At 34.7% G+C, this 20,369-nt stretch overlaps 1 protein-coding gene across 1 annotated transcript in view; it reads right to left on the reverse strand.

Moving 5' to 3' along the window:
- Nucleotides 1-20,369, reverse strand: part of PPARG (peroxisome proliferator activated receptor gamma) — a 49,986-nt gene that overhangs the window by 17,313 nt on the left and 12,304 nt on the right. Inside the window, exons 2-4 of the mRNA XM_088522880.1 lie at nt 4,266-4,493; nt 2,704-2,873; nt 949-1,087 (exon numbers count right to left, since the gene is read on the reverse strand). Of these exons, the coding sequence (XP_088379006.1) occupies nt 949-1,087; nt 2,704-2,873; nt 4,266-4,485 (529 nt within the window). The 5' untranslated portion in view covers nt 4,486-4,493. The remainder of the gene's footprint in view (nt 1-948; nt 1,088-2,703; nt 2,874-4,265; nt 4,494-20,369) is intronic.

Consider the following 20,369-nt stretch of genomic DNA (forward strand, 5'->3'; position numbering starts at 1 on the left):
AAGAATCTTCATTATGTCTTGCTATCCAAACTTTTCACAAATAAGTATTTAGACATGAATTGATAAAGTTCAGAGGGACTTTCTTATTTACTTTATACAACAGAGCAGTATCGTGCTGCGGTTAGTGCCCACTGTAAAAAAGTAATCAAAGGACCATACACAATGTCATACACCTTCACAATCTAAGACCACAGCATATGCAACATGGAAATGCAGCTTGCAGTTCACAAATGAGAGGGGAAATTCATCTCCAGATGGTGGAGAGGCCAGAGACAGTGCAGAGCACACAGGAAAAACAGCTATGCACACCATATGATGAGAGACCAACAGCTGAGTGAGCATGCTAGGAAACACTACACTCCTACTTACCACACATTGGAATTTATGTCCAGATGTGGGTATCCTAGAGAGGAGGAGGACAGTTTAAAACAGTACAGCATATAGCCCATTCATTTAAACTAGGCTACGTTCTTAATATGTGGAAACTTTGTGATGCTAATAATCCTCAATAAGTGTCCTGTACATTCAATTCGTCATTATTTATACACTTTACTAAGCACTCATTTTTTCATAATTAAATTTTCCAGTTACAGAAGAATATTGAGTCTGCAAAACAGTCTCACTAGAAAATGAGAAATGATCTGAAAAATAACAATTACACTAGTAGTACAATCATGAAGAATAGTCAACAGTGTAATGAGCAGTAAGAATGACGGAGAATAAAACCAACTTGTTCCTTATATTATGTACAATACTGGTAAGTGCAGATCTTTACCTATCTGTTTCTTATATTCAAAACAGCGTTCGTTCGTATACAGTCTCCTAAACTCAGAGGCAATATCTCTGATTCGTATTTCTAAACTGCCTAGTGTAAAGCAACAGATGATACATTTCATGTTGTTTCTTCTAGATGAAATATTGTTTTAAAAATACGCTCTCTGCACTTACCGTTATGTGACATTCCAACTGCAAGGCATTTCTGAAATCTGCAGTATTGACATTTATTTCTGCTTTTCTTATGGATGCGACAGTTAAGATCACATCTGTCATAAATTAGCTTTAATCTGATTGTTCTTCGAAAAAAGCCCTGGAGTAAACAAAGTAATGTTAAAAAAAAACAAAAAACATACAAGAAATTGCCAGTGTCACTGTTTCACTTGTCTATACATAAGAGGCACATATCTATATCTACACCGAAACTAATTTTGTTTTAGACAGATTGCCTAAGGAGGCAAGATTGTACCATCTGCATAGCAGTGTGCTCCTGTTCTGATCCCATTAGCTGTTTTCTAACCCAGTTTAATAGAGGACTAGAAGTCTCAAATAGGCAGGGGAGCTGAGGGGAATCAGGATGTTTGAAGGACAGGAGGGATGTGACTTGAGAGCGCTATGAAGTGTTGAACCTGAAGAACGCCACAGTATAGAGGCTCCTTTTGTTCCAGTGCTTGTGGGACAATTTGTTATAAAGTGAGGAAGAAATTTGAAGTTCATTACCTATGTAGGACAACTTTCACAGATGTCAACAAACCCGAAATTCTGCAATGAGCAATTTGATGAGAAATAATAAAATACATGCCTAGAGTGACTACACGCTCCTTAAACTGGTATTTCATGGGAAAAACATTGAAAAGCATTTTATTTCTGCACAGTTTGTTTGTATGTTTGTCACCACAGTTCTTTGTTGTATGAGATACATATATAACTTCCGTCTTTACTCATACTTTTCTGGTAGTACAATGGTTTTCCTGTCTTCCCTTGCTCTTTATATTAGATCCCAAATAAATTAAAAAAGGTTATAGGTGCATTGTTTATTTAGATTTGTTTCCTAAAAAAAAATATTATTTCTTGATTCTCTTTCATATATTTCACTTTTTTTTGAGCCTGAGTACTGAGTAGAGAGTACTTACATGACTATGATGGAAGTAATCAAAAGCACACCTATTTCTTTATGCCTATGCAAATGTTACAAATCTTAGTTAAATACCAGACTAGCTGTTTATTTTTTTTTCTCCTCAAGATATCAAAAATAGAAAAGATAACATGAATTTAACTTTAGGAAACTTAAATTTACGTGTAAGAGTTTTTCTCTGAAATCCATGAATTTATAACAGGCAAGTATTAGCTTTTAACTTAGCACTCTGGCATTTCTTCATTCCTAAGGAATTTCAATTACAATTTCTATATCCTTCCTTTGTCTTTCATATGTTATAAACACTACATATTGAAATCAGAAGTCAGTGGATTTTTAAAATGAAACATTTCATTCTTTAATGCTGTTATCCTGCTCTGTAGTCCCTTAGAAATATAGAAACTGGGTAGGGAAATTCTAATCAATCAAAATAAGTCTAAATATTAAATTGCTCAGAACATTTGGCTTTGCAATCGGACATGAGCCTGCTTTTGCTGCCTTATACCAATTCAAATTGTACAAGTGACCTGAAAGGGAGCTGGATTAGAATATATTTGAATAATGACTGAAATAGAAGAAATGCACAAAAAAGCTAAAAGAGATCAGTAGCATAAATAATACAATGCAATTAGATTAAAAAACACTTCTTAAAGTGCATACGCTGTATATCATATGAGATAATTTGCTTTAAAGATTTAAAACTTTCTATAAAGCATAGACCTTATTTTACAAAGTGATTCTTTAGATGGAAATAGGATAGAATCTTCAGAGAAAACACATTTGTGACAACCTACCTTACAACCCTCACAGGCATGCACACCATAATGAAATCCGGAGGCCTTGTCCCCACACACACGACATTCAATAGCCATAAGGGAATTGGAAGACTCCTCGTGAGGTTTATTGTACAACTGAACTTTTTCTGAAAAATAAGGTGGGGATGGAGGCTCCATTTTGATTGCACCTGCATATAGAGGAGATACATAAACATGTATAATTATATATCAAGTTCATCATTTGTAGATAGCACGCTCCAAAGGTCCTATTCCTTTACTCACTATCTAATGAGGTTATAAAACTTTAAGGTAGATCCACTGCAAGGAATGGGCTGCAGTCATTATTCTGGTGTAAAAAAAAAAAAAAAAATCAAATTATCCAATAGAATGAGAATGCACAGGTAGTATTGCAATAAGGTGACTATTTCCTTTTCCAAACTCGCTTCACCCTAAGAGAAATCACCACCACAAAACAAAACAAACCAACCAACCAGGAAACTAGGAAAGAAAAAGAAGGTGGAAAATGATCTGAGTAAAGACAAGAGGGTTTAGCGTACTTAGACTCTACCAGACTCTCTAACCTATTATTGTAGTGTTATGGGTATTTCAGATTCAAAAAAAGGAAAAATAAAGCATTCCCAGTTCAAAAAAAAAAAATCAATAAGCAACCCAGGGCAGTGGAACACACCACCTGCTTTTCAGTACTGCTAAAACTAAATACCACATTTTTCCCAGTAAAGATTCCCTGGAAGAACTTCTGATCAGGTTAGTACAAACATAAGTGATGTCAGGTCAAAGTAGGCTAATAACTGGATCTTCAAAAAAGTTCAAGCCACAGCAACCTGCCATTGCTATTATAAACAGGATTGGGCTAACACTTATTTAAGAAAAGATCATTTTCTTTCTTAATGGCAGCGTTCTCATGCAATTTTGTTTATGTGACTGAGGAAGGAAGAGCTTTTTCACATATACCTACACACATATTTGTACAAACAGATATTCAGGTGCATATACATGTGTACACACATATATATATATATAAATAATAATAGTCCACAAAGCTCCAAGGTTTTGGCTGTTCAGGGAACACTGATAACAGCTATACCAGTGCCATGACTCAGATGTAGACAATACTCATATTGCATCTGTTTTGTAGCCAGTCTGGAATTTAAAAGGAATATTATTATTAATATTCTGTGTTTGCTGGCCCATTTTTAACATATGGGATTGGTTTTTTGTTTGTTTGTTTGTTTTTTATTTTTTTAAATGAAGCTTCAAGACAAGCAAAATACATGCTAGGAGACAGAAGGTTTCAGAAAGAAAGGATGGGGTTCATATATTTAAAGGTGTTTGTTGTCCTTTTAGATACTCCAAGATATTCTGCCTATTCTCCAGCTGCTGCTCTGGAAGGGTGCAGGTGTGCCAGATGTGTCTTGTGGACATCTTGGATAGCACAAGATACCTACATTTAGGCATCTGACTTTTTCAAATTGTTTTGCTGGTAAACTTTCCAAAGCATTGAGAAAATATAAACGTGAAAGAAATTGTAAAAATAATAATAATAATAATAAAAAGCATACTTTGGCAATCCTGGAGCTTGATATCATATTTATAATCAATGTTTGTCTGATCAGTTCTTGCCAGTGGGATATCTTCATAGTGTGGTGAAGAAATGCTTGAAAAATCAACAGTGGTAAATGGCTTTATGTCGAAGGAATGTGTATGATCATCCATTGCAGACAGATCCACTGGACTAATTCCAAAATTAATCGGCCAAAACGGCATTTCTGTGTCAACCATTGTAATTCCTGAAAACAGAAAAATAAACATAGACATTTGAAAAGAAAATCCTTTTTACTATAACGAGTTCAGGCCTAACCTGAGGCCCAAGACCATCTCACATCCAAAGGCTTGAGATGCAAATTCACCATCAGGTGTAGGTTTTAGAAAGAAGCCTAGGCCCCATCTATCATTTGGCCCGAGTTTGCCACCAGAAAGTACATGAGTGCTTTAGGCTATGTAGTAACAACACATGAATAATACCAAGCAGTTAACCCAGCTTTGAGGTTCTTCCTAAGAAGGCTCTGAGGTTATGTGTAATAAATGAGATGTGCTGGCATGCTGAGCTCAGGCTGTATTCAGGGATGCCACAGCTAAGTGGAGCTGGCTTGATCTGTGCTTCAAAAGGAGCAGAGAAGTAATTCCTGGGTTCACAGAACAATAGGCAGTTCAACTGTAGGTACAGAATAATCAAAAACATATATGGGAAAAATAATGTTCTAAATAATTGTGAATGGACAGATGAAACACAATTCTACTTTTTATACAAGAATCACATGTTTTAGTAAACATGCAAGTCATTTGAAAAAAATGATATTAAAGTATAGCTGGGAACTGATCATCTCCTCTCACAGATTCTTCTCAGATGGATTACACTTTTTCATTTAGACATATTTCAACTATGAAAAAGTTCAGGTTGTTTTATAACTTAAGCCCATCTTTAATTTTCCATGATATATGGAGAAGGATGTTTCAATCTGAAAACAGAGTGGCTGTTACGAAACTAAAATAGCCTGGTCACTTAGGCTATTTAATTTGGACTTGAGACCCAATTAAGTATGTAGCCTTTACACCTTAGATAATAAGAACTTCTTTAAACTTGATTTACTTTGAATTAGTCAAAACTACTACACATGCTACCAAAACTGTTTTAGCAAAATGAACCAAATGGAATGCTCTCCAAATTTGAGATTGTTCTGTGCTTTGACTAAACTACAGGTATGTACAATGATGACAATCCTCCTGATCAGCTGTGCTAATGTGCTAATGGCTAGAAATACTTCTCTTAATCTTTCCCAGGAAAGGCACCCTCATTCTTTCCTGTTTTAGAGCTCACAGCAAAACCCTTTAGTTTTCTTATCTGAAATACTGACAACAATGAGTATAGGATATGTTTCTTATTCTTATATTTCAGGTAGAAATTGAAGTGTTGTGGAAAATAACTGACAGAAAAGCTGATCACTACTGCAGTGGGAAGGAAAGTGCTGCTACTGCACCTCATGCTCTGCAGCACTCACCCAGCAGCCCCTGCCCGTGCGCTGCCGTTGCTACTCCTGCATGCCAGAGAAAGCAGAGTCCTGCCAAGCCAACACTGCTCGAGAGGGAACAGGTAAGTCAGCCTGATGTCTGCCTCCCCACGGATTTCAGCCTTTGGGTGGGATGCTTAGATTCATATACTTGCATGTGCTTAATGAAATTAAGACCTGCCTAAAGATAAACAACAGAATTTATATTCAACTTCCACAAGTGAAAATTGTCTGGTGGAAGCACATTGCTTGCAAACTGCTGTGAGCTAAACAGCAAGTTTATTTCACTGTATAATATCATAAATAACTGCAATGCTTTGGAGATTTTGATTATGGTTCATGGTTAATTCTGTGAAACTTCTACATAATTGTAACTCTGTGTGTGAAATTCACCACAAAGACGTACAACAGCTGAGAAAGACACAAATAGGCACATAAATAAAGGACTCAAACTAGGCTCAAACTTCAGAATCTAAGAGGGTATGGTAATGCCCTGGCAGGAATTTTCTATTTTCGCTGTTGCTACACCTGGCTTGTTTAATCAAAGTCTACTTAGATGATGATGCCAAAGCATTTTCCTTGTCAAAGGACAACTAGCCTCGAACTTCAAAGTTCTGGATTAAAATAAAAAATATTTTCTGTGATTTTAACAATCTGTTAATTTGAGGGACCGTGTTTCATGTAGTTTGTTTTCTTTCTTACTCTATTCATGTTGTACGTCTGTTTGCAATACACACACTTTTGTATGCTAGGAAGACAGGAGGCAAAAACATCAAGATTACACCGAAGAGAACAATTTATACACTGAGAAGCATGGAAGGGAATTGTGGGTGTACCCATCAGGTACAACAGGCCACACAGTAATTCCACTTTATGCTACTCATATTTCTATTCTAAGGCAGTAAAAGCTTGAATCAGCAACCATTTACAATTCCTTGCACAAGAGCCCATAAAGTGCAGCCCTTCTGTAGATCAACATTGTATGACTTGTACTATCAGGTGCTCAGGCAACTAAAAAGGTGCGTGTTAAATCATGCAACTAAAAAATGTATTCTTTTAGGTTTTAAAATTTCCTTATGTTGTCTATATTGTTAATTGTATAAGGTATCCCTACAGGTATGTATATGCATATACAATTCATAGTATGTGTGTGCATATAGTATATATAAATATGTATTACATACACACATATACATCTTGCATATACATATATAGAGAGAGATTTCTAGTAATATATAAGGGTCTGGCACAGTAAAATGCCATAATTGGACAGGAATATCTTAAAACAATGTTTTTTGGGTATGCATTTCTTCACTGTTTTTTTGTGGCTGAGTACAGTTATATGTGCTATTAGGCTATGCGATTGGTCAAAATTGCCTTTGACTTTCACACAATCTAGTAAGAACCTGGAAGGGCTCATGAACATAGAACATTTAATCTAACCACAGTTAAAAAAAAAATCTCAACTTTCAGACATGGTTAAGGAAAATATATCATTTCTGAGCAACGTAGCATACAGACAAATTCCACAAGAGAGGACAGGGAGATGCGGGTTTATTTTGTGTGCGTGCCCATGTGGGGAGAAACCCATGCGAGGAGAAAACAGGCAGATGTGGTTTCTGCTTACTCTTGTAGGAAAGCCTCAGTGCCATGCATAGTAAAGCAAATTCAGTGTTTTCCCCACCAGGAGCACTATATTTCTGCAACAAAGTCCGAGCAAAGAGCCGGTAAGGGATTATTTTCTTGCTGTACTTCATGACTATGAAAAGACTAAGATACTACATCCTCTCTCATTATGCACATATCTCATTCTTACTCAGTTGTTGAAAAAAATGCAATATGACTTGGCAAACAGATATAGCAATCAATAGCTACATATTAGAAGCATCAGTAAATTTAAAGTTGCTAAATTAACATGCTAATTTTGTTACACCGTTGAAAATATTTTTAATAATTTAAAAATATTTCTAATTTGCATATAACTTGATCTTCACATGGAGAAGAAAAAAGACAAAATATACAGCAAAATGAATATCACCTTTTCCCTCTTCAGTGAGAGGAGGAAAAAAAAACCACTAACTGCAATCTTCTCATGGCTTTTTCCAACAAAAATTATATACCTAAAATATAAATTAAATCAGCAGACTACTCCAGAATTCTTTCATGAAACTCCTAGATGCTCATGTGAGATCCTGGCAGTAAAAGCATAACTTAAATAGATCAAATAAAGGTTCACATGGAACAATCATTCTCAGCCAGGAGAGGACTACATAGAACATTAGCAGAGATCTCATTGACAAAATGTCAAATGAATAGGCTTTAATATTCAATCACAAAAAAGACCAAAATAGGGAATGTGTTTGAGATAAAGTTAAAATGATGATATAAATCTAGTTTTTATAAGAATTCTCATTCATTTAATCCTGTAAACAACTGCTAAGTATTATCTACAAGGAAGTAGAAGAAGGGACATGAACTCATCTGATCTTTGCCTGTTTTAACTACCAGCTACTGTGACAGCTTGCAGCTAATTAGGTACTGACTGTGAGAACTATCACATCATTAAGATATTTCATTCAGTAAAAGGTACACCTGGAATTGACGTCAAATTCCTAAGAAAGCTTTCAGTGCCTTTTTTTTTTTTTAATATAGCAGGGAAGCATATAAAGCATAACATTAGAGATTAACAAGGTATGAAAAACATCTTGGATCACAAGCTGGTCTTTGCCATAAACACTACCTGCACTCAGTTAACCTGACAGGCCTGTTGTGCTGCATTCTAGACATGCTCTTTCCAGACAAAACTACCAAAATATGACCTAGAGGTATTTAATGAAGCAACCAGAACATCGTAGTCTACTAAGAGTTACAGTCAGGAAAAAAAAAAAGAGAAATTAAAGCCTCTTGATTTTGAAAATAACTAAAATAAAGACAAAAGTGTATTATATATGATTACATGGACAAATATAAATATACACATTTATACACATGATGTAATTTTTTTAAAAAATTAAAACATATTTCATGGAACAGTTTGAATTTAATTTCATGTACAAACATGGAATATATTTTGTCAAGTAAACTCATAATATACAAACTCTAGAGGTCCCTTCCAAACTTAAGCATTCTATGATTCTATGAAACACTCCAAAAATCAATGGGTATTTTGTCAACCAATTCAAATTAAAGCAGGCTCGGGCAATCTCTGAAATATGTCGGATATAAGTTGGTTAAGATCATACAATCGTTCCTAGCTTTCAAGAATGTAGATGGTGGAAAGGTAGACACCTAAATATCCCTACATATTTAATTTTTTTTTTGTCCACAAAAGAAGAGCAATTAAATGCTGTATGTATTCTCTGCTACAATGCATTCACCTCAGAGGATGACACCATATCTCATGAATTAAAAAGTTTTGTTAATCTTTTAGAAGGGAATGCTGCAAATGACTGTAAGAAGAGAAGGGACAGTCTTCTGGTAAAGTAATCACATCCCCCCTTCTGTGTAACTCACTTTCATTGTTTCTGACACACAACTCCTACTTGGCTCAAGCCAGCATTTTCATCAGTGCTGTTTTCAAGTCTTTAGGGCGAAGGATACAGGCTGACATTGTGGCATGCTGAGTTCAGAAAATAATTAAACTGAAGTTGCAGCGAAGTGTAGATGTTCATCAGTTCTATTAAGACGGAGAAGAAGAGGTAACCCTTGGACCCATTCAGTGTCCTCTCCTTATTTAGGGAAAATTGCAATGTTTTGCTTCATCTACCTTTTCCTCAAAAATCCCCAGATGAGCTATGATCAAATCTTGGTTTCAGTTCTCCACCTGCCCAGTGAAATAATATTTTTATTCCTTCTCAAAGCTCTTGGGCATATTCTATTCAATACACTCAAAACAACTACTGAAGGTCTCAAGGTTCTTAAAAATAACAAGACACTCCATAATGTAGGAGCTGTACTACCTTGTGCTCTGTTGCTGCAGGGTCAGCAGAGGGAGCACAACATAACTTAAAAAAACTCTTTCCAAGAACTCTGCTGACACCATCAGCAATGCCCTTAAAAAACAAACAAGCAAAAAAAGTACACAGCAAGAGATGTTGGCTGAACCCCAATTCAGTGCTGACAAAATCACAAGGGTTTTTTTTTTCGGTCATAATCAGTTAGCTTCAAACTGCAGTTAATAAAAAAAAAGTAACAGTGGAAAGCTATAAAGTGATACTTAAAAAAAATTTTTTTGTTGCAGATTCTTTCTGTATTATGCTTGAATTACAAAGACAGAAAGATTTTTTTCCCTTTTTATCCATGTGCATTGTCAAAATACTGGTACAAGTCATGGCAGAAACTGATTCATTTATGTTGATGAACTGCACCCTGAATCACAGTAGATTACGTTGTGAATATAATATATTCACACACATGTATGTGATGCACATGTATGTGCACATGCACGCACACACAAAATCCTCAATATATTGAAGTCCTGTACAAGTAAAAATAGTAATTGAAAGCAATCTTTTTGCAAGCAAATTACAAGTTAAAGGACTATGATTATGGAAAAAAAAAATCAAACAGCTTTAGGTAACTGATGGAATAAGCTTTGACGAATTTTTGTAAACAAATATTTTTCTTTGAAAACTCAGTACTTCAACATTCCTGCTCTGGCCCTGTGTACTACAGCAGCAATGAAAACACTTCTGCCCAGCACTTTGGACTCGAAGTACAATTCTGCTTGTACCACTGCCTCAGTGCCTGCAATCAAGTAAAAATTTATGAAAAAAAAAAAAAAGTTTCCAAGGATAAAACCGAGCTTACTGCAAAACAAAATAACTAGATTTGGTGAAGTCTTTCCAAATATCTGAACTATAGCTAGAAATTATGAGAAAGTAAATTGCAGAAGTGTGCTTTTTCTTAATTTACCTGTAAAAACAAAGAAACTATCTACTGTCCTCCAGCAAATATTGAATCAAAATCAACTCCATGGTAACTAATGATTTAGTGAAGACAAAAGTTCAGAGAAGATCTGGTCCATCACTTTTATCATCTGCTCAGACCCCAAGCACAAGATCCAGACAGAGGACATTTTCTTGTGTACTCCTCTGTCCAAACTCCCACGTCACCCAAACATGGCCCAGAACAGGACATGCCCCTTAGGAAAGATAACCGACAATACCAAAAAAGGATGCAACAGAAAAAGCATACTGCCTTTGAAAGAATGGGAATAAACATTCCTTACAATAAAATCTAAATTTTGAATCTAGAAAACATAGGGTTTTTTTAACATCTCGATGCAGTGAAGGCATCTCTATCGTCAGTGTGACAGGGTGCCTTCACAGGGTGGGAGCATATGACCTTATGAAAGTCTCCTTTTCCATTGCTGTACTAACCTGCAGAACCAGCGTAGGACCAAATCTCTGACAGCAAAAAGAAAAGCAATAAGCTGGGGCTCAGAGGAATGTTAAAGGTGTGACAAAAAAACTAGATACTCTCAGGAACAACTTGAACCACTGCCACCAGTTACTACCACATCTCCTCAGTGCAAACCACAGAGGAGAGCTGAACACTGGATGGCTAGAGACCAGACTAAGAAACCAAAGGGCTGCACCATCCTAAAAGCAGTGGATTGCAGGGAACATGGACACTAGAGATCTTTCAGAAAGCCAAATAATATAATATATCAATATAATACATCAAATAATATATGGTCAAACCATCTATTCTCTGTACGACAGTAAAACATCAGGAGAGACTCAAGAAATAATGAAAGTCTGAGCACTTGAAAAAGCCAAAAGCAAGCAGCTCATAAATCAGTAGGATATGTCTCCTCTTCCTATGACTGAAACATAACTACAATCTGTGATCACTAAAACCACAGTCCATGACATTTACTACAACGTTTAGCAGGTAGAAGCTTTTAAAAGCAGAAAATATATCCTGTTCAGAAAAAAGAGCTGCAAAATTTTAAATATATTTTCTATTCTATGCCTATAGAATTCACAAAAAATGGCAAATGGCCTGGGTTCTTATTTGAAATAGCAGCATTCTATACCCTTCCAGCAACATAAACCATTGTAAAATTAATGCAAATGAGAAACAAGTTCAAAAATGCTACAGGATACAAATTCTACAATCCTCCTTTAATTATTTAATGTACAGTTTGTTGCACTGTGACATTGGATAGATAGTGGTGAAGCTTTAAGTTATTTCATTATATAAAAGAATTATTGATTACAAGGCTGCTCCAAGTTTACTTAGTAAAAGAGGACAATTAGGGACAAAGGAAGACAGCTGTGTAAAAAATATGGGTGCTTTTCATTCAAAAATGTCTTAAAAATACCTCATACTATTCAAAAAGTGATTGTTATTTCACTCTATTGAACAACAACAAAAGTCCAAGAGGTGAGATACTATCTGCTTGATAAAAGTCAGATATGTAAAGGACAAAGTTCATATATTAGTATTTACAATATATCTATATACGATACATATACCTATTACAATATCGCTATATTGTATTAGTAGAGCTCAAAACTGGATCATTTTGGTTTTGAGTGACTTAGTGAAGTCAGAAACAAACAACGTATCTAAGTTGCACTGGAAATAACTGTAAAAGTATCTCATGCTATAAAATGTAGGCGTTACTCTCAGTGAATCATTGTGAATTTTAAAAGGATACTGATAGATTGGCAGTGAATCACATTCGATTTTGTAATCAGAAAAAGCTGGCTTCTTAAGGGAGACCTTTGCCCGCTTTGGCAAAGCACAGTAAGTTAAAGCTACCGAGGAGTAGGCCTTCTCCTGTCATGTAAGTGGCCTAATAAGGCTGCAATAAGTCATTGATTTTAAAATACACAAACATACCGTGCTGTGTGTAAGATAACAGAGCTTTATCAACTAGCAAGACATAACACAATTCACCTGACAAGAGTATTAACTATATGTGGTTCAAAGTCTAAATTCACATTTTATAGCTGGCATTTATTTGTATCGGGTAGACTACATATTACTCAGGGGGTCTAAAAGTTTCTCTAATTACAATAAATCAATTTAATAATGAAAATTTCGTATTTGTGTTGTTTAAATCCACCCTAGTGATTTTTTTAAAAAATATTCTTTCTTTGCTATTGAATCAACAGAATAAAGCATGATCTGCTTCCAAATCCATTGAAACTGGTTTCTGGCTATATGAGCTGAACACGCAGGTAAGGTAACTAAAGACAAAAAACTCTAAAAGAAAGTACTTCTAAAAGAAGTACAGTAAGATGATATTTTGACATGACATGATTTTTAATTAGTTTCAAAAGCAAATGTCATAATATAATAGACATAGGCTTTATCCCGATTTCACGTATGTTCATGGCAAATGTTTGTTTTTATTAACAGCAGGAAGATCATAAATGGCCAAAGAATTAAAAACCCTTCTGTTTCTTCAGGTTTTCAATCAGGTTGGTAAGATTCAGGGCATAACAAAGTATTTTCACATACAGAGGTTTCCAACACAGATTTAAATGTACTTAATTAGTAATTGTGCTTTCAGGTGTCGCCAAATCTGGAGTCAATAGAAATTCATTCTTTAGGTTACAGTTAAGCACAACACTCCTTTATAGACTTAATTTTGAATATCCTATTCTTGCTAATGGGGTTTAAACACTTAAGCACTTTTAAAAACCTCAAATCATGGCATAGCATGGATTTCTTTAATTAGAATCTATTAATAAATTATATAACATACATGTGCATACACACAAGTATAAAATAAACTTCCAGCTACTATGAAGCTAGAGTTTCGATCTGTTTAGCCATTTTGACTCAGGAGAAAGAACCGTCTCAAATTATTTAGGCGTAGTAGAAATGCAACGCAATAAATTTGTATCAGTCTCACATATGATTTGTTGTATGAACATTTGCAGATTATTGTCATGAGCCTTTCCACTTCATCAAAAATTGAAGCATACGGTATGACAAAATATAGTCAACAACAGTGTAACCATTACAGCTATCTGCAAGACAACATTATGTTCCCATGTTTATTTGGTTTCATCAGATCATTATCTTTGTGTCTTTTAGTATATTTTAATGTACTATTTATGGACTTTTTTCTCTGGAAATAATGCTTAGTCAATAAACTAAGGTGGTAATACAGCAACAGATTCTACAATAGATAGAGTCCAGTTAGGTAGGAGACTCCAAAATGAATAGCAAGTTTGTATTACTTTTTAAAATGCTAGTAACTTCAATAATACATGTTACTATATTCACAATATGTGATTTTTTCTTATATGCAATGAATTTTATATGAACATGGGAGACTATTAAATACATGCTTAAATAGCAATATAAAGTCTTCTCAATTTACTTAGTAGTAGTCTATATTGTTCTCCATGTAACATTTTTAAAAATATATGTTTTTACAGATGCATAAAACCATTTGCAAGAACCCTAGATTTTTCTTTTTTTTTTTCCCCCTCTCTCGGACTGTCAACCCATTACTTTTTAACATTCACAAGACAGGCAACTTAAGTATTGTTTCCAAGAGATGAGCTAATAAAGGCATATGACTTAATAGAGTAAAATAGACTCATCAATATCTCAGTTTCTTGCTGTGGCAAAATATTGAATACTCCCACAGGAAGAGGAGGAGGAGGAACAACTGCAACATGAATTGAAACTCATTCCTTGAATTAAATCCCACATTTAAACTTTTTCCTGGCAATCAGATGTGTTTCAAATTATTCATAAAAATGGGATTTTTATCCTAACAACTCAGAAAGAGCTGTTTTTAGCTCTTTCTACTAAAGAGCTGTTTTTAACTCTAATTTTCTAAAATACCAAAAATGTAAATTTATTTTAATATATAAGACTGAATATAGGACCCATATATTTTATCAACTACATTTAAAAAAAAATTTCTATCACATAAAATATTTTAGCCAATTACAAAATAAGTCCTGAAAGTTCAAAAGCACCACATTGCAAAACTCATTGATGCATTTAAACAAGCCTAATAATCTTTGTAAATTAAGTACACTGAATATCTCAGCCTGTTCAGAACAAAATTTCCTATATTTTATACTCCAAGTGTAAGAAAATAGTCTGTGTGTGTGCACACGCGTGTAAGCACTGGTGTTTGTGCAGCCACTGAACTCTTGTCTAGTTCAGAAACATAAAAACTTGGGAAAGTATCAAAGCAAGAGCAAAGAGGGCTTAACATGTAGCATTGTCTTCTGGTAGGCCCAGCAAATAATCTAGCACAGAAGTATTTTCAGATTTTACGTTGAATATAGTTATTTGTATACTGTTAATAACATATATTTCCATTAGCAACTGAAATTCTTCTATAAGATATTTCTACATTTGGAAGGGTTACCACAAACTAGTGATACACAAATCTTTTCAAAGTGGTATGTGGCTCAATGCAGAACTGGAAAATGCTAATCTTTACTTCTATCATAATTGGTGCTATCACTGTGACAAGGTAAGCATCTGGCAAAAGAAACTTGGGACTCTACTTTGACTATATGTTAAAGCAAGCTTTGTCCCAGCCTAAATGTGCAGAAAGAGTACTAAAATGAAGTATAACTTAGTAATAACAATATACACATTGTTGTATACTGTCATCTGTTAAACAAAGATATCTCTTGCATCTTTTAAATTAGCAAAAAATATATCCTCAACTGTACCAACTAAGAAGCACATAACCTAACCTGTTCAGCCACTTTTCAGTGATAGAGCAATCTCTTGTCATCTGACTACTGTACTTTTGACCCTACAGAATATTCCCAACTAAAATACATTGACATGTTTTCACATGTGATTCAATAACTGTTGTTTTCAATACTGCAGGATACTTACCACTCTCTTAGAACAACGTTCTTTGCAGCTTACGTACTTCATCTTTCTAAATACCGTTTTTTTCAAATATGTTTCAAACTATCCCATCAAAGTGACTTCTTACCGTCTACACAAAGAACGTAAAATCAGGTCAAAAGCAGGGTAACCTTGATTTTGCAACTGAAATTGCAATATTGTGCAACACTGTCAGAGATCTGTGCTGAACATCAGTGAGTTATTTATGAATTGTGCTCTAAAATTAAGTTACCTTGAACATTTCTGCTCCAGAAGCTTTTATGGGACTATAGAACACAGGCATGAATTTGCCCTATTCCTTATTAGTAACAATATAAAATAGACTATGACATTGTAGTTCAAGTTTTATCCCCCAGAAAAGCTTGGAAATTTTAGTTGGAAACTTTTTAAAGCATATTTAGCATTGAAAAATGTATCTTCATTTCTTTATCATAAGAAATGAATATAAAATACTCACGGTTATAACTTCCTTACAGTAAGATTAATAATTATAGTGTTATACAGCACTAACAATAATGGCACAAGGAGTTATGTTAAATTTTAACAACATTAAAAAGAGAGGAAGAGATTTAGAAAATTTCAGTTCCCTTGTATGTCATGTATTCTTATCATCATTTTTTTCAGCATTCAAAATAATATAAGAATTCCTTCTCTAAGTAACCTGAAACAATAACCTACAGCAAATCTTTCAGCGGTGATATGTCCTGAATATACACTGTATTTATCACAGTGTATTTATCACAGAGACAAAAATGTATATTTATATTAGAATATATGTTAAGATTTAAACTTATATAAAGAAATTCTTCCTCTTTTCCTGTCTTTAAAAAGCTAATGGAGAGTAGATAAGGTAGCATGCTTAAAATAACATAAATCAATTGTTTCTGAAAGGTGTTATTTTGAATAATTAAATGTAAATAATTTTCCCTAATCTAAGTAATCTTACATACATCATACAAGTAATCTGTACATACATTTGGGAGCTAGATTTTTTTTTAATCAAAAATTCATTTAAAATTTAAACAGACAGAATACCAATAGTTAATTTGGCAATAAATTATACTGTCATATCCTATTATTCTTATAAACCAGTTTGTTTTCTAGGTAAGTAATTATAGTGTGAGGAACTAAAAATTCTTACTGTGGCTTTTTGTAAGCTTTCAACGAAGTCTGGGGACAACTAAGTATCATGTGATTCTGGTAGGGTATGTTGCTATATTCAGGAAGAGTTACTGTGATTTTTTACTGTACTGAAATACTTCTAAAATATTTTTAATTCCTTAACCCAAATCAATAATTTGGAAATTGCCAGCTACTGAATTTGAAATATGATCACAACAGAAATGATTGCTTTCTAAAAAAAAGTTCAGTTTTATCTAAAAAAAACATAATAAAATACAATTGAGATTGTAAGACAACATATGTCCTCAAGAGACACATGGATTACGCTCAGTGCAATGTATTGTAATAGCCGAATTTCACTAATATTCACAGTGCAAGCAGAACTCACACTGCAGCTTTCTGAACCATCCAAAAGATCAGAGGGGGTCTTCACTAGCAGACTGCTTCCCACACCCCATCCTTCCTGTCTGTTGTTTAACAAGGCATGTACATCTGATTCAAACCTTATTACTATATTCTGTACAAAATAAAACACTGAATTTGCGGCAGTTTAGGTGACCCTTTGCCAACAGGGATATAATTAGTTTAGAGAGATAATGACAAGGAAATAAAGGCAACTATAACGTAATTCCATTATACATATCTGAACTGGGAAAGCTTGAGAATTTAGGGCCCATTTTTGATCTCTTAACTCTCTACTGTCAAGGACATCATCACAGAATAGGCTAAACACCAAAATATCTACCAAGCAAAGACTAGTTTTTGTTCTATTACAAGCATCAACTTCAGAGATTTACCTTAGCGTATCTTTACAATGTAAAGGATGAACCCACAAAATGTGCATGGCATTTATATAAAACTAATATATTGAGATAGTGGCTTTCCCCATGTTTTAAGAATATCTAAACTATGGAACAGATTGATGTGAGCTGATATCAGACCCGGTCCATTGTTGGGAGCTACAGAATATTTCGCACAGCCCAGTGATAGGCTCACTTGGTCTAACAAGGTAACTTGGTATGAAATACTGACTCCTTTAAAATTGATTTCAAAATTTCGAACAACTGTCACTTAGTTTACATTTTAGGGGTGGGAGTAGTTTATTGAGCAGTAATTGTGTATCTCTTAGTCAATATAATAGGTCAATATTTGAACAGGCTATATTCAATATCTCATTGTCAGCACAACCATATAATCATACTGAAAGACCTCTCAAGTTGAACGTTTGTTGCACATATTCTGAGGAAATCATTGGTCTATAATCACAGATTGGGGAAAAGACTAGAAACTATTGGCACCACAGTCACAGTAATACTTGCATTAAGTAATAAATGGCTTCCTCACTATCACCTCAATGAGGTCAGAAAGAAGTTGCCCATTTCATCATGGTTATCCATTTCAAAGCCTCCATATCAGCAACAGGCAATGCATTGTGAGTTTCAAAGCACAACTGCATCTTTACCAGTTATATCCTTTATTTCGCTGTTTGCTCGGATGTTAAAAACACTCTATTGGAAGCAGTTCAAAAATATGTTGTTGGAAAATTGTTAATGCCCTAGTCATACAATGTCATTTTGAAGCTCCCTGGGAATTTAGATTTGCACAGCTTATTAGGATATGACCTTTCCCTTGATTCTTTATTTTAAGATCAAGTTAACATGAAATTTCCCCAGTGGGAGTTGCTGTGCTTCCTTCACAGATAAGGAAAAGAGCAATGGCAACTCAGCATAGAGAGAACTTTCATACATTTCTACAGTGCAGACAACTTTGTGGTCTTGACAGACATCCAATGCATTCCTAGAGGTTGAGGGGAAAGTCATGCGGTGTATGAACTGAGGAAGAGGGAAGAAGAAGAAGAAGAAAAAAAAAAAAAAAAAAAAACACACACACACACACCAAACACATCACACCCCGCCCCCCCCCCCCCCAGGAACATAACAAAGGTATTTCCCTGAGTCTTTTACCCTTTTTTTTTTTCCTCCTCTCCTTTTCTTTCTTCCTTTTTTCCCTGCCTTCCTACTCCCGCACCCCTACAGCATCATTTGAAATGAAGCTTTGATTAATTTTCAGGGCCTATGGATTGCTTTTATCAGAGTATTGGGGTAGCACTGGCTGTAAGGTATTAATGCGTTCCAGATTCAAATTGCTATTTCCTTGGTTGAGCAATTATGAAAAAAACATGATATAGTGCTATATTCTGCCACTAATTCACACACTTCAGCATTTCCATGCTTGTTGTATCAGGATAAGTTTTTTCTGGCTTTCTCATGAGGCTGACTCACTAGCTCACAAAGGCTAGTGAGGATAGTATATCTGAAGGTTTCTGGTGGTCAGTGAGGGAGGTTCCTTTAGAGGTTCCTGCAACAGCTGTTACAGTGGGATGTCTCCATTAGCTAAATCTGCATCTTCAGAAACCACCCTTCTTTCAATGATTGACAAGAAATACTGGTTTACTACTTGAAGCAGCAAGTAGCAGACAGCCTTAAAAAAAAAAAAAAACAATTTAGATTATATGCAGACTGTAGAAGTTAATTTGCAATCAACCTGAGGTTAACCTGTCTCTCTTGGCTAAGTAGAATGTCACTATCTAAATTACTGGTTAAGGCCCTCTATGAAGTTCAAGCAACAAAGAATTAAACAAATCCAAACTGATGTGACTTACTGAATACTTCTGTACAGTACACTTATCCTATAGATATCTAACTTTATAGAAATTGTTTGCAAAGTTCCAAAAAAAATGCTAGTAATGTAGAGAATAAAAACCCTACAGACCTGCATAAAGAAAAAAATCAATGTGTTGGCTAACCGAATAGCTAATAGAAGAGTATATCAGCAAGCATGTTTGAAAAGTGATTCAACAGAAATTGTGTATCTTTTTCTACTCTGGTGACACAGAGTCTCGATGCAGATGCATATTATAGGTACTAAAAGTTTATTTGCAGAGGGCAGGACTGAACATTTTATGCGAACACATACAGAGCATGATAAAGAGCTTTGTGTCCCATTAGTAATTTAAAGAATTGTGATTTGCTACTCCCAACACACCTATAATTGAATTCCTCAGTCATAAAATCACTGGTGCCAAACAAGTTCTGATATCTTTTATCAAGCCTCTTTTTTCTTGTCATTTGTTAACATAATTCTTATGAAGCTTTTCTTCTTTTTATAGATACATTTGCTTTAGTTATAAATTAACCCTGGCATTTACTCTCACAGAGGCCACAAACTGAAGCTTTTCTGTTCTTTTGCAAAAGTTTCAAGCTTTAGAAATGTATGATTTGGAACAATTTTGAGTAATAGTCAATGGTTCAACTGTAAGAGTAAGGAAATTTCAAGAGATTGACAGTAATTAAGAATAAACTAAAATATTGGGATGCTTCTCTGTGCCCTTCTGCTCTGGAAGGCATGATTAAAGTTACAAAATTTAACATATTTGCCAGTAGGATTTCTGGTGCTTCTAGCTCTTTGTAGCAGTATTATCTAAGATAAAGTCTCATTCTGCAAGGTCTTTCTAAGAATTTTATTCCGGTAGCTCTTGAAGGACAGCACTTCCCAAAAACACTCAGAATACTTCAAAGTGTGATATGAACCAATTTAGAAAAACACTAATATATA

The sequence above is a fragment of the Tinamus guttatus genome, unplaced genomic scaffold (assembly GCF_059628265.1).
Source record: "Tinamus guttatus ecotype Peru unplaced genomic scaffold, ASM5962826v1 Tinamus_guttatus_pri_ptg000169l, whole genome shotgun sequence".
NCBI lineage: Eukaryota > Metazoa > Chordata > Aves > Tinamiformes > Tinamidae > Tinamus > Tinamus guttatus.